This window comes from Sylvia atricapilla, chromosome 4 (assembly GCF_009819655.1).
Source record: "Sylvia atricapilla isolate bSylAtr1 chromosome 4, bSylAtr1.pri, whole genome shotgun sequence".
Taxonomy (NCBI): domain Eukaryota; kingdom Metazoa; phylum Chordata; class Aves; order Passeriformes; family Sylviidae; genus Sylvia; species Sylvia atricapilla.
This window is the reverse complement of record NC_089143.1, coordinates 9,858,833-9,873,598: the sequence shown is the minus strand read 5'-3', so window position 1 is coordinate 9,873,598 and position 14,766 is coordinate 9,858,833. Positions and strand designations below refer to the sequence as shown.

Genomic DNA, 14,766 nt, shown 5'->3' with positions numbered 1-14,766 from the left:
GGAAAAGTATGGTCCACAAGCAGCAGGAGCATTTAACCGGCTCGGAGTGCTGGCTCTGGTGTTTGTGCTTCCCTACACCAGGGTTTGATTGAGGGCAATCCTCCACCTACTGGCGTAGCAACTCCACCCTTTCCAACTACACCAGCTTTCCCCTTTCTCTACAGTCACTATGTGCCTCTACTTTTTACATTTTCTCCTCTCCCTCTTCACAATCTTAATGTGTTTCTATGACTTTAGGAGCGCTGGTAACTCAAATAAGGAAAACTACTTTAAGCCATTTTTCTTCCTGAACAGTAGTGGCAGCAGCAGTGAAAATCAGCAACTGTTTCTTCAGTAGCAGTACCACATGAAAAGTACTCAAAAGTAGTCAGAACAGCGCCAGGATGACAAGCTTCCAGAATACAATTCTGGGAGACTATAAAGAGAGCTAGTCTTTTAAATTATTATTTATTTATTTTTAAGATAAACTAAGTGGATTTAGACTATGTTAGAATACCCACTATGCAGGCCAGCTTAGATTACTAAACTGACTTGCAATATTCTACAAAACCAACCTGTCATTACTTACTCCTCCCTGTTGTTACACTCCTTATGAAATTGTTTTTGTCCAACAGCTTTGTTTTTGAGCAGAAAATTGATAAAGATGATGAAAAATCACGGGAAAACAAATCTTATTTCTAAAATGTTGAGGTTGGTTTTTAAATTAATTTTCTGGGGACATTCCATGATGCCAGGCTTTTAACAAGTCTTGAGAGGTATCAATTCAGAACATGTACAGAAACAAACACACGACAGCTCTCATACAGACTGAAGCTGGAGTAACTCTGAGAAGTCTCAAGACAGTGTGAATTAGGGCACAGCTCCACAGTCTGAACTCTCAGGAGGCAGAGCCTGTGAGAGAGATCCCCTCAAGGCATTTCTCAAACCAGCTCCACTGCTAGATAAAAATCTAATGGTGAACTCCATCCTTACAGACATACACAGGTACCAAAAACCAGTTTTAGCATCAAACATGAAGCGACACACAGGGCTCTAATTCTAGGATGAGTATTCTTTAACCTGTGTAGCGTACCCAACTCAGACCAGAATGCTCCAATTTGCACAAGAACCTAAACTAAGAACGATATCTAAAAATGTCAAAGTGGAACAGAATTAAATGGCAGCTTTTTAATCTGTTATCTGACTGAAGATCATTTAACCTTTAAAGGGAAGCAGCCTAGGACTGAAAGACCACAACTCAGGAAAACATTACACATCACCTCAGCTTTCCCAGTTGAGATTTAGAAACACAGACACTAAACTTGGTTTTTACTCCCATTTCAAAGTGATTTTTTAATGGCTTATTAAGTTTTCTCCTGACCTACTTCCAGCTTTATTAATGTGTATATATTCTACAAAGATACAGTTTTTGTACTTGGTGAACCCTCCATTTCCTAAAGCAAAACTCTCATGATTTTACAGCAGTCTAGACTACCAGTTTCAAGTGGAACAAAGCTGAAATCTTATTTCCAGATTTCCCAATTTCCCTTCAGCTACAGTTATGCCTACTTTCATATTCTACATACATTTTCTAAGAAAAAAATGTTACTAACAGCTCACAAAGGCAACTCCTAGTCCATCATTTATTGACTTCACACAAGAAAAACCAGTACTTCTTGCCACTGATAATCTACTGGTAATAGCAGAAAAAGGAGCTTTTGAGAAGAGATGGATTAGAATTTTTCAGGAATAATGGCAAGTGCCAACTACATTTATAAAGGACGATTGAATTAGGCATTTAAATAAACATTCATTTTCAAGGAAAAAAAGCTTTAAAGCTGCATTGCATTCTTCGTTTGCCTTCTAGGTGAATGATTGTTAACTCTGCAGCACTACACTGATGAGAAAGAAACACCTGTTAAAACCCACACATACAGAGCCACTTTTTCCATTTCTCACTGATCACTGAGTTGCTTTTAACCATGATAACAAAGTACTGAGTTTACTTGCTTTATTTTTATTACTGCAACAGCTTAAGAATTAAACTTCCCTTTACGTACTGCACAATATATTCTGCAAACAAAGCAGCATAATTTCTGAATTATTCCTCTTCACTACTTCATGTAAACAAAGTTTTTAAAAGAAAAATTATTTCCTTTATGACTGACAGGAATAAGGCCCACAGAAAAGCACTACAGTCCTCTGACTGAATATTGAGTTTTACTCTTAAATCACAAGAAAAGAACAATTTTTATATTCTGCAGAATTTACTTTCAAGTAATTCCCTACTAAATTATGAATAGTTTGATTAAATTTCAGTAATGAGTTTCTTACAGAGAACCATTACTGCATTTGGATAATTAAGTACATGCATGTATTTTCAAATGGTACCAGAAGAAAAGCAGTTAAAACACAAAATTATACTAAAATAATAGGATCTACTATACTTTGACTACCCTGTGGACCAAAAGACAGAATAAAAATTTTAAGGTGAAATATGCAACCACATCTTCCTTACACTAAACTTGTAACAGATATCAATTAGCTTGTTTTTTTCATATCCACATTACTATTGGCATATATTGTAACACTCACATTGCAAAATTTCTTTCTATTAAGCACTTCCTAAATTCAACTATAGTTTCATTGCACATATTCTGCTACAGCACTTGATTCTAAGTAGCCAGGGAAAAAAAAAAAAACAACACCCTAATTACATAAAAAAACACTATACAAAACAACAGTTAAATAATTTACTGTTCATCTTTTGAGATTTTAAACTACTTTTGAGTGATGTGGATTCTATTGGGTGTTTAGGTTGGCTCTTTTTGTTCTTGCTTTACCCTTTCAGCAATACCATATTGCAGAAGCAATTTTCATCAAGATGATCATGGAATAAAAGTATCACTGTTGTTAAAAACAACCACTTTTGAGTTTAAAAACTAGTAATAGTTTTGAATATCATAAACAAACACCCACTACCAGTTTGTGAGTTAAGAGAGTATTAAAAAGCTTTTGTGCTTTATTTTCCTTGTTTATCTCCTGTACTGCTCCTATTTGAAACTGATTTTATCACAGGCAGCAAAATTGCCACTGTCTGGTTCCCAATAGATCTCTTCCCCATCACTCCCCTCTCAGTGAGCTGCTGCATCCCCTGCCTTGCTCTCATCCTCCTGCATTACCTGCCCACTTTCCTTTGGGTGCTGTGTCCAGACAGCGGGGAACAGGGCAGCAGATCACCTAAAACATTTGAAGCACCCATTAAATAATTAGTGTAATTTATTCCAGCTAGAACATGAGCTGCTGCCTTTTCAAATGTTTAACAGCACTGGTCCATGTTTCTTTGTGTAAACAGAATTCAGACGCCTCTACTCTGTTCAGCACCAATTAGACAAGTGTTCTATCTCTGAAACCTCTGTCCGACTGCCAGCAAGTTTTGAAGTAATGTAACTTCAAGGAAGATCAGTAACAAAGAAATTCAATTAATTTCATTAGAAAAGCAAGGTAAAAAACATTTTTTCAGGCGAAGTTCTATCACATATACAAAGTAAACTGAGATAGACAAGTGTTTTCCTCCAGTTTTTGAGAGATTGATTTTTGGGTACTTAAAACAACAGTAATAAGATTTTCATGGTAAGCACAAGTTTACTGGTCTTTCAGTGGGCTTGCACATTAGATGCAAGGATAAAACAGTTTTAAGATCAGTAAGTTACATAATATTTAAAAAATATTGTAAAACTGCATGTTAAGCTATTTTGACCTCATGGTCAACCAGGCTATTTCCTCAGAGAGCCATATGAAAGACAGACAATTGCACAGGAAGGGGATTATTTAATGACTGCAAGCAAATTCTAATACTACTAAGTACTAAGCTAGATATTTTTGTTTTTAAGCATTTTTCAGGTGCTGTAGACATGAAAGAATGGTGTGTGGGAAAATTCCAGAAATATCCAACTTCTCCAAAATCCTTAAAAAAAAAAAAAAAAAAGTCTTTTCCTTCTCTTTCATCTTCAGTATCTGTTCAAAAATTATTGGTAAATAGAAAAGACATGTCTCTTTAATGCTTATGAATGTATTTTTCCAGTACAAAACTTTTTCTCTGTTTCAGTAGTTTGGGAAGTTTTTACAGATCTCATGGAGAAAGAAGTCATAATTTCTAGCATTAGAAACTGAAGACATGAGGCCTAAAATGCTAATGACTACCAAATTGTATTCCAGCAAAACGTGACAGGCTGTACTCACGGAAGACAATAGAGTACCATTAAGATTAGGTAATATTTCTGAACAACCAGAAAGAAAAAGGATCTCACTTGAGAACAAGACATTAAAAAGGCTGATCAGCCTTCACAGTAAATTTAAAAGACTTTTTCCCCCACTGCAGCTGCAAAATTGATCCTAACACTGAAGTTCTGACACCTCCATCAGATATGTATCTTAGGTCTCACATAAATAAAATGTATGTTTAGAATATCCCCAATGCTATCCAGGTACCAGAAAGTTTTCAATCTTCATTCCTGAGCAGTAACTACATTGTGCCAATTTTATCTTTGTTTCTCCTTAGCAGTGTTTCATCACGCTTAAGAGATCTTTACAACAGCCAAATTCTGATGTCAGCACAGCAGTGGGAATACAGTTCACTGGTTTACTGCAGCTGCAAAGCCAGCAAAACACACATTGCTTTGACTAACACCAATAATAACCATGTGGTTTCGATTGATTTCTAGGTAACAATGGTGATTAACAAGATATTGCAGTCTGGGAAAGAAAACTCTCAGAGATGAACAATGTTTAACATAGACTGGGGACTACACAAAAGTTTGGTTTCTTCACCTACCAAACTGGCCAAATGGCTGTAAAATATACTACGAACCAAAGATCTGCCAATTATTTTGTCTGTTGTTTTTCTTTCATATAGCAGAAGATGCACATTGACACTAAGCAGACAAAATAGTATTAATTGATTCAAGTAGACAAGGTAGAAAAGTAACCATATATATAGGTCTGATTTCCCTTTCTATCAATCATCTCTTTATTACTGTCTACAAGCTCAGGTACAATTTTTCTTTCACTTCATAACACTGGTAAGAGAATAACACTTCCTTTATGAGTCTTTCACCACACCTAAAGCTCCTGCTGTTTTGCAAACTTAGGCATACAAACTCCTTATAAGAATGCAGTATGTCACAGATCTTGTATCCAAACTTTATTTAAAATATTTAAATTCACAAAAAGTCTCCCAATTGTACCATAAAAATATATATCCTGACTTGCATATCCACCTAAAGTGATTTATATGATTAGATCATGTCACTTATACTGAAGACAACATCAGTACAGCTCTGGTCTGCCACAGGCTTCCAGTACACCCCTAAGTAATATTTAGCCTTCAACGGTCTGTTTCAGTTTTAGAAGAGGGGGACAAACCCAGAAATCTGTAATTCATTACTATCACAACAACTCTTATTCATCTTTTTTCCAAGGTAAATAATCCTGTACTTTTCAAACTTTTAATCAGTCTTTCTAATACTAATGTGAATACAGTACTTGGTAAGTGATTACACAAACACACAGAAGGAAACACCACGAGCAAAATCTTGAAGCCATTACTTGGTTCCACTCACATTAAAAAACTTGTTCCAGAGTTAATCAGGGTTGTTTAGTAGAGAAGAATATTGCTCAAAGACCACCTTATTTATTGAAGATGGAATACTGTAACTGAAGGAAAACACTTGAAGAAAAGGAATATTCTATGCTGTATTTTGAAACAAAGTCTGAAGACCTGCAAGCTAGCCTCCCACCTATTACAAAGTTTCTATATGATGCCTGTAAATCAGCCTGTAACACAGTTTTCACAGAAAACATTAGTCATTTTCTGGGTTTTTTTTAGGAGAGATTATGAGGCCTGATTTACAGAAGCCCTGGGCACTCAGAAAGGTAACAGAAATCAAAGAAACTTTCAGTCTGAACATATAAAGTGCAACAGAATGCACTTCACCTTCAGAAGGCACATTTTAGAAATACAAACCAGGTATATGAAACCAGCTTGTCTCTCTGGTATTGGGGTTTGCTTTTTTCCTTTTCAGTAACTCTTCAGTTCCCCATCTTTTAAGTGCAATTAACATCATGGAGTCACCTCATAAAAAAGCATTACCATAAGAATAACACTAAAAATTCTTAGAAGTTTATAATAGAATAAATAAAGGCATAAAGACTCCTGAACTAATCTGACAATCTCAGTGGTCAAACATCAGAAGTTATAATTTCTAATTCACCAACCTTTTGGGATCCCCCCCCACCTTCAAACGGGGGCTTTTTTTTTTTCTTTCACAATACATTTATCTTAGTGTTGCTGGGAAACCACTGGAATAATATCGTACATGTGAAATTGCCATTAATTACTGAGGCACTTGCAACAAAAGAAAATTACCAGATACAAAAACAAAGGAAGGGTGTCATCATCAATCAGTTTGAAATTCAGTAACATCTGGGTGAACTTGGTAAGCCTACATGGTCTGTTCCTCTAAGGACTGACAAAATTGGGACATTTACAAAGCAATTGGTTAATATTCCATTGGAGAAAAAAAAAAAAAACCCAGAACACAATTTATTCTTCTCTGACTAGTGGCCTGTCCTAGTTAATGAAAAACTCAATTGTTACAAGACTCAAACTAATTAAAAAGATTAAACTATGGGCAAAATCAAATTAAAAATTTGGCTTTAGGCTTATGTGGCCAGCAATAGCTCAGGAACATTGCAACTGCAGTCTGCAGTTAAATACAATTAATGAAAGTTTAAAATTATTAGAATAACTGTGGATCACTTCTGTAACCTGGCTGTATGAACTCCACAAAATTACTTATAAATCTTAAATATAATCCTGTAAATACATGCAAGTCACCCAGGTCATCTAAAACCATGACAGCAAAGAGCATTTATTAGTTAATATACTATCCAACCCTCTAAACATGCATACTCCTTTTCCTCTCAAACATACCAAATTCTTGTGGGTGACACAACAGATTTTCTTCTACCAGATGATACTTTAATTGCTATTTTTCAGTATTGTTTAAAGTAACTACATAGGCAAAAGCCAGGTCAGATCAAAGGTCCATCTAACCACACCACCTCAGACAGCAGCCATTAACTTATGCAGAAATATCAAGGTTAGTCAAGAATAACTTTTTTCCCCTCTCACCAAACTACAGCCTACTCCAAAATTTAAGTAGCAACAAGCAACCTTTCTCGATTTTAACATGATGTAACAGATGCCTAAAAACCTAAATGCCTGTGCATGATAGGACAAATTGTTAGGATTAGCTATTTCTAGTGGTATGGAAACACAATAGGCCAAACTACAAAGGGGCCAATACCTAATAACCAGGGGAATATGCAGAAAAACAACAGAACGAAGGTGAGGGGGTGTGTTTGTTTCGTTCTCACACAAACACATATAATAACTAAGAAAACCCAGGGACAAGAGAGGGAAGACTTCAAGGCACACCCCGAGTGTAACTTCTCCAGATGATCACAAGCGAGGCCTTTGGGTGTGCATGGCAGGAGGAGAACTGGAGAGAGGATGAAAGGGGGTGGGGGCATTGAAATCAAATGCAACTTGCACAGCAAATGCCTTGCCTCACAGTCGCCATGGGAAAAAGAACAAGACTATTGGACTGATTGAATAACAAAAGGACAATCACTCCCCCAAAAAATCCAACTCCCCACAAAAGAAAACCCAGAACCCTAACCCAGCTGTGATAAAGAATTATATCTCCCTCACTAAATTCTAACCTATAAAACATAATTTCACAGAAACATATTAAATGCTACCTTAAACCTGTGTTTAAAATTTCCCTGCTGAAATAAATTTAATCACTTCTTTTTCTTTGAAAAGTTTCAGAAACATTTTTACTTTTGCATATTTAGTGTCTGATTAAATGTGCTTTTAACAGACTTCATGAATTAGTGTCGTTTACACTGGTATCTCTAGGAAAAAGAAAATCTTACACTCTAAGTATTTTCTTTTTTTTCTACAGACTTGTCTTACACTTTACCAAACTATTCAGTTTTTAGTACAAAACTTTATCTGAACTCACCATCATGCATTCTTTCTTTTACATTAAAAACTCTAGCAGGCATGATGGTTCTGCAGAAACAATTCCAATGTCCCCATCTCTATCTCAAAAGAAAACATTTGCTAACTTTCACATTCAAATCAACTCTGAAGTTCCTTCAACATTCTAAGGTAGGACTGCCAAAAAAAGAAGTTGAGTTTTCCTCTGTGCCAGCCCAAGTATTTGTGAGTTCTCCAGAAAAATTACACAAGAAAATTGTTCAGGTTAAAATTAACATAGCTGGACAGGGGTGGGTGTTCTGTTGTTGTTTGGTTTGGGATTTTTTCCCTGCTAAGCTTTAACCCACTCAACCCTTCCACTTTGGTGTGCAGTAAAACAAAATGCTTGTAAAGAGGGTACAGAACAGAGGTTGGGACAAGCACGTGAGAGCCCCACATATTTTGGTGGCAGCTCTGGCTTGGCCTACAAGGGCTGTTTCTGTCAGTCACTGAGAAAATCAGCCTCTATGCATTTTGGATTGAGGGAGCTATTTGTAATGTATCTGACGATTAACTACACTTTTATTAATCTTACTCATAATGACTAAAATGTTTTATATAAATGACATTTAAATATTCTCTTGTGATCAAAGCTATATCTGAGACTTCACAGTTTACTGACAGCAATATATAAGTCTGGAGTTGAACACAGCAGTAAAAGACAGTCAATTTTGAAAAAAGGTTCAATAGTCATAAAGAAGCTTTGTGGCAAAGCAGATGCCAAGTTTCTTTCCAAACTTCTTTCAACCTTCGACTATCTTATGGAAAGAAATATAATACTGCTAACACAACTGCTCTCAAATTTTATTTAGGTTCTGGTTTGATCTTGGAACTGAAGGAGGGCTTCTTGGGTGCCTCACGATTTTCTTTCCCCACTTTTATCATTTGGTTGTGTCAAAGTTACCACTCCTCTTCACAAGCCTTACCCAAATTGTCAAACATCTGACTTGAGGCTCTAAAACCAATCCCTACAAAACTTGAACATCTGCCCTGTAAAGAGGGAGACCTAAATAAAAGAATTATTTTGTAGTCAAAAGTACAGTAAACCTCAACACTCTGCTACATGCTAGCTGCCTAGTTTGGCTAACTGGATCTACTGAAGGGACACTTGACCCCAGCCACAGCACACCAGTTAAAAATCACTTCCTCAACAGCTGAAACTATGCATCACATACTGTCCCACTCTAAGAAGGCACCAAACCATCAGTGTAATCTAACACACCTTTGACTCCATTAAGCACCTGAACTTGTGTTTCATTTGTCATATGCAAATCCTCCATTTCCTTCCTACATCCCACAAAAGATTAATGTTAATTTTAAAAATCTCAATATTTTCATTTTCAGGGCAATGATAATGTTATCATGCAGATATATCAAAACACTTTGAAAGTATCTGGCCTACATTTTATTACCCACAACCCCAAGCAGAAGGAGGGGAAGGATATAAAAACATTCTTTTTAAAAGTCCTTGGCACAAAAGCTGCTGCTCAGGCACTCTGGGACAGGTGCCCAGAACGTCTCAAGTTCCAATAATAAGAAAAGCTTTCACTAGGAGAAGAGGCCTGAACACAAAAATACAGATGTGATACCAGAAAACTCGCTAATAAGGACACAAGTTTGTAACCAATCAAGTTGACCGTTACTTCAACAAGCTAAAAGAACAAAAATTTGCAGCAACAGAGCCACATCCTGGTGGCCAAAACTCTAAGTTGCACATTTTCTGTAAGAAACACCTCCTGTAAGAGCATCTTCGGCTGACACATGGCCAAGAAGACAAAAAAATCTACAGTTTCAAGAACTGATTCATGCCTGAGTTGGTACTTTCTGTTAAAGCTGGCTTTTATCATTAAGTCATCTTTAAAGTTCTGGAAAGTTATCTTACGAAGAAAACTTAAAGAAATTCAACAAAACCTTTTCAAGCATTTCCCACGCACAGCATCATCATAATATTCCACATACCAAATTAAAATTTTCTTTTGTAAATTAAGTTGATATAAAGAAGCTCAGACTTCATCAAGAACATACATGTTAAACAAAAGCATAGAGAAAAATATACTTGTTGGTTTAGTTCTAAACTGGACAGTACTTCCCATTTTCTTGATGCTTCAGTAAAACCAATACCTAACAAAAAAAATTCCTCTAACTCAGATTAAACAGTATCACTACAGTAAGAAAAAAATCTTTCTCTGTTTTTTCAGTGATGGTAGGTGCAGGAGCAAAGTATTTGTTTCCATTTAAAGTTAGTATCAAATTTTTTGGCTGTGTGAACTCCTTAACAATAATTCATTAAAAATGACAGAAAAAAAGTCTGTTCTTAGCCTGAAAATTATGTCTAATACACACACGTGAATTCAGTAAAACATGTACAGACAATTCTGAAGTTCTATTATTCCTATTATATAGGAATGACAGTTCACCATTGCAATAGGGACAAAATAAAATACCTGTTTCAAGGATCACCTCAAAACTGCATTCCTCTACACTCCACAGATTTGATCCAAGGTGTCTGTCTAAACAGTCACAACTCTAGTATCCTCTCTTGTAACTGGCAGTATTCCACTGCAGTTTTGAAAACACTAGGCTGGACTTGTCCATCCAATAATTTTCAAAACTGTAGATGGACAATGAAGCTCACTTTCAAAAAAAAAAAACACTGACACGTGCCTTGCTGCTTAAAAAGCAAAGCACAAAGCCTATGTTCTCTTCACATTTATAGCTAAGAAAACTTTTCAATGTACTGACCAGCCAAGACCATGATTTCTATTTTTCAGTCTTTGTGCAGGCACTGCTGTCATGGGAAACAGATCATCAGATGACAGAATATTTTCAATGTCTAAAAATTATTACTCCACCCTGGGCATAGGACCAAATCCTAGGTTACAAAAACCTTTGGTCCAAAGACCATGGTGTTAACAAACGAGCTGTGTCAATATTTGATCAATGCTCAACTTAATTCTCAATTTTCAGCAGGACTTAAGAAATAATACTACAGTATCACAGTAGCATTTCCTTCTGTAGTAGTTTTTCTAGTGGAAGAAGGGATTAATAAAATAAAAAAGAGTTAAGACTCACACTCCCCCAGTATGCTGTCAAACAAGCAGGGAAGACACTTTTTAACAAGCTCTTTTGCTTATGAAAATTTAGTCATTTTGGCAGTTATACTAAATAAGAAAAAACAGTACGTATTACACTAAGTTTAAAAATCTGAAACAGGTTCTACATGTGAAATTATTTGAAAATTCCATCCATAAACTCCAGAAATTAAGCTTTGTTTTCTGCAGTGTGATCTTTTATATCAAGAATACCCTTAATGTAGATCTACTTGTTTCCGCCGCTCAACTACATTTTCTTCAAATGATACAACCCAAAAAACCATCTAGCTTGCAAAAAAATTTTGCTAACGTATCCTGTAATTATTACTTATGATTCTGCTTCAGACCTCTCCTCTAAACTGTGGATATGTTTCATGCACAGATTAGCAGTTAAGGTATCAACTCTGGCATTGAGCAAGCTAACAAGAGAACAGTAATGACTTACAAAAGCAGGAAAAATGGATCCTCCACTTTTAAGGAAAAGCAATGAAGTCATATTCCCTTAAAGATTCCCGCCTGTCTCCAGGCAGGAAGGACAACGAAACTGGCAGTTCTCCATTCCAGTGATAAAATGTTTACCTTAACAAGTAAAAGTGGCAGGGAAGGGGGCAGTGGTCAGAATTACTCACCTTTAACCGTTTAACCACCTCATCGTTGGTAATTTTGTCCGTGATCTCCTTCACTCCAGGAGGATAGTAGATGATTTTACCGTCGGCAGCAGGTTTTGGTTGGGCAGCAGGGAAATCCATCCTGGCGCTGCTGGTTATAAACTTTCCTTCTCCACAGTCCTCTACCGGCCTCTATCGGTCAGAAAACAAAAGTTCAGCAGAATGGAAACGACTTTCTAACCCTCTTTTTCCATTCCTCTCCCTCAATTCGCCGAAGGCCCCGGCTATCGGCCCGCCGGCCGCGCCCCCCGGCGCTGCCCCCGCCGCATCCCGGCGGCAGCGAGGCCCGGCCCGCCGCCGCTCCCCGCGACCCGGGCCCCTCGGCTCCCCTCCGCCGCCTCCTTTCATTGCGGGGCTGCTCCAGCCCAACACTCTTAGTTCGCAGCCGACGGTTTTACAATGAAATTTGGGGCCCAATCGAGGGATACCCCGCTGCCGAGGGCCCCTTACGGCCCGGGGGATGGGCCGGGGACGCCGTTCCCGGCCGCAGGAGCTGGTTCAGAGCCGGCACACCGGCCCCGGAGCCGGGAGACGAGGCCTAAACAGTTAGGCCTCAAAACTATCGGGAGGCAGAGAAGCCAACAGGAGAGGGGGAGGGAGGGAGGAAGGGAGGGAGGCGGCGGCGAGCGCAAACAAAACCCCCCCGCGACCCCCCCATCCCCTCAGAGCCCTCCGCGCGCCCTCCCGCGCCCCCAGGAACCCCCCCGGGGCCGGGGCCCGGACACTCGCCACTTTCCATTTGTTCCCGCAACTTCATGTCCCCTCAGCCCTCGCCTCGCACCCCCCGCCCCCCCCCGCCCCGGCGCCCCGCATTCGGCCGGGCCCAGGAAGAGCCGCCCGCAGCCCCGGCTCGGCGCACACACCCCCGCGGCCGCGGGGAGCGCGGAGCGAGCGCGGCGGGAAGCGGGACCCGGAGCCGCCTTTACCTCATGCAGCTCCGGAAGGTGCAGCATTGAGCAGCCTCCGTGCCGGGTGGTGCTCGCCGCTCCGCCGCTACCCCGCCGGCCGCTGCCCTGGGCGCTCCCGCCGCCTCCTGCTCCGCGGCGCGGCAGCTCCTGCTCGGGAGCGCTGGCTGGGGGAGGGGGAGCGGCTCGGTGGCGGCAGCAGCGGCGGCGGCAGCGGCCGGGAGAGGGGGAGGCTCGGGCGGAGCGTGCGCCGCGGGAACCCAGCGCCGCTCTCCGCCCGCCCAGGGAAGCGCAGCCCGGGAGGAGCCTCCGCGCCGCCCCCGCCCCTTCCCCTTCCCCTTCCCCTTCCCCTTCCCCTGCCCGCGGCAGGCGGCGACGCCCGCCAGGAGCCCCCAGCCCCCGCCCCGGGGCGGAGGGCGAGGCCGCCCAGTGAGTGTGGCCCGGCGCGGAACGCCGCTCGGGGCGGGCGCTGCTGGGTGCGGGCAGCGCAGCGCTGCCTCGCTTTGGCGCCTAAGCCCCCGCAGCGGCCGGGCCGGGCAGGCTCCTCTGGGCTGGCGGAGGCATGGCCGGCGGGAGCGGCGATGCCCGGCTGCCGGCGGTGTCAGCCAGCCTGCGGGGTCCCGGCTGCAGGGCGGGAAGGCGAAAGTTACATTGGTGCTTCCTGACGGAGCCCGGGCCGCTCAGGGCTGCGCGGGCTCGTCCGGCCGGTCCCTCAGGCATCTGGGGCCTGGTCACCGTGATAGAGAAAACTGCTGAAATGCGGGGTGGGGTGGCACGGAGAGGGCGGGGGCTGGCCAGAGTGCACAGTCCTTCTTCGGGAAGATGAGGGGAGAGAGCAGTGTCCACACTATGGTTATAAATCTCAAGGAGAAGCTTGAATATGCAGACCAAAGGAGCCCTTGTCAGCCAACTCAGGAAATCCTTCCGTGCGAAATGTCTTTGTAATTTAATATTCATATTTCCAAGGGATGGGATATGTCTGGAAAGTCAATAGCAAAGTGGGATATATCTGTCTGTTTTGAATCTGCAGTATGTACCCTGTCTGTTTGAAGTGTAAGTGGCTACGAAATGTTTTCTAGATGCCCGTGTTGCTCAGAGAAGGTGTGTGACAGCTGAAAAATGACTTTTAACCGATCAAGACTAATTCCAGGTTTTCAGCTGTTAATTTTTGTTATTCAGACAGCTAAAAGTGTTGTTTTTTCTTAATTTTGCCGATCTCTAATGAATTGTTTTTAGAGCAAATTGAAGGTATGAGGTCCGGACCAGTCTCCATGGAGGGACATTTCTCTCCATGAGGGTTGCACAGGTAAGACAAGAGCCTGGCTGGGCACAGCAGGGTGGTGAAGGAAAGATGCAGGAGGGTGAGGGGATGGGGAAGGGGTAAGTAAGTAAGATTATGGTGAAGTATGCCAAATTCCAGCTTTACAAGGTGTGGGTGGAAAATGCACAAAGACAGAAGCTCTCTGGAACTTCTGGTGTAATAGCATGTGGGTAGGAAATTGCTCTCCTACACTTGTGTTCTTTGTCTCCCTGCAGTGTTGTCCTAGGGGAGTTAAAGCCTTGAATGTCCACAGCCTCTATGAAACCAGCTTAGAAGGATTATCGTGAAAGTGACTGAGAGTTGCAAGGAACACTTGGAGGATCTCAGACACTATTTTGAAATTCAGAAAGGTGTCATCAGACTGGTCATTTAGATCTGGCTGTGAATCCAGGCTTAGATGAAATTATTCTCTGCAAGCTTAAGAACTGATGGATTTGGGCATTAGCAATAGAAGGTGACCCTAAGTTTGTACTGTTTTTAGTAAATAAATAAAGCAAATTCAAAGCATAGAATCTTTTTTCTGAATCCAAACTAAAGGGGCCATTTAGATTTGCTGTGGCGTTGAAGTACTCAGACTAGCTATCAGCTTTAATTTGTTGTCAATCAAATAAGATATACTGTCAGAACTTATATACATTTAACATATTTAGGTCTTCTATCCTTACATTTATTACATAAGGTACTTCCTTCT

The 14,766-nt window shown here is 40.7% G+C and overlaps 1 protein-coding gene across 2 annotated transcripts in view; it reads right to left on the bottom strand.

Annotated features, from left to right (window-relative positions):
• Nucleotides 1–12,987, bottom strand: part of PDS5A (PDS5 cohesin associated factor A) — a 78,589-nt gene extending 65,602 nt beyond the window's left edge. Inside the window, exons 1-2 of one of the 2 annotated variants that reach the window (XM_066317090.1) lie at nt 12,776–12,987; nt 11,811–11,981 (exon numbers count right to left, since the gene is read on the bottom strand). In XM_066317090.1, coding sequence (XP_066173187.1) covers nt 11,811–11,981; nt 12,776–12,802 — 198 coding nt within the window. In that variant the 5' untranslated portion in view covers nt 12,803–12,987. The remainder of the gene's footprint in view (nt 1–11,810; nt 11,982–12,775) is intronic. The other variant, XM_066317091.1, reaches the window with a different exon arrangement.
• Nucleotides 12,988–14,766: the final 1,779 nt, after the last annotated feature.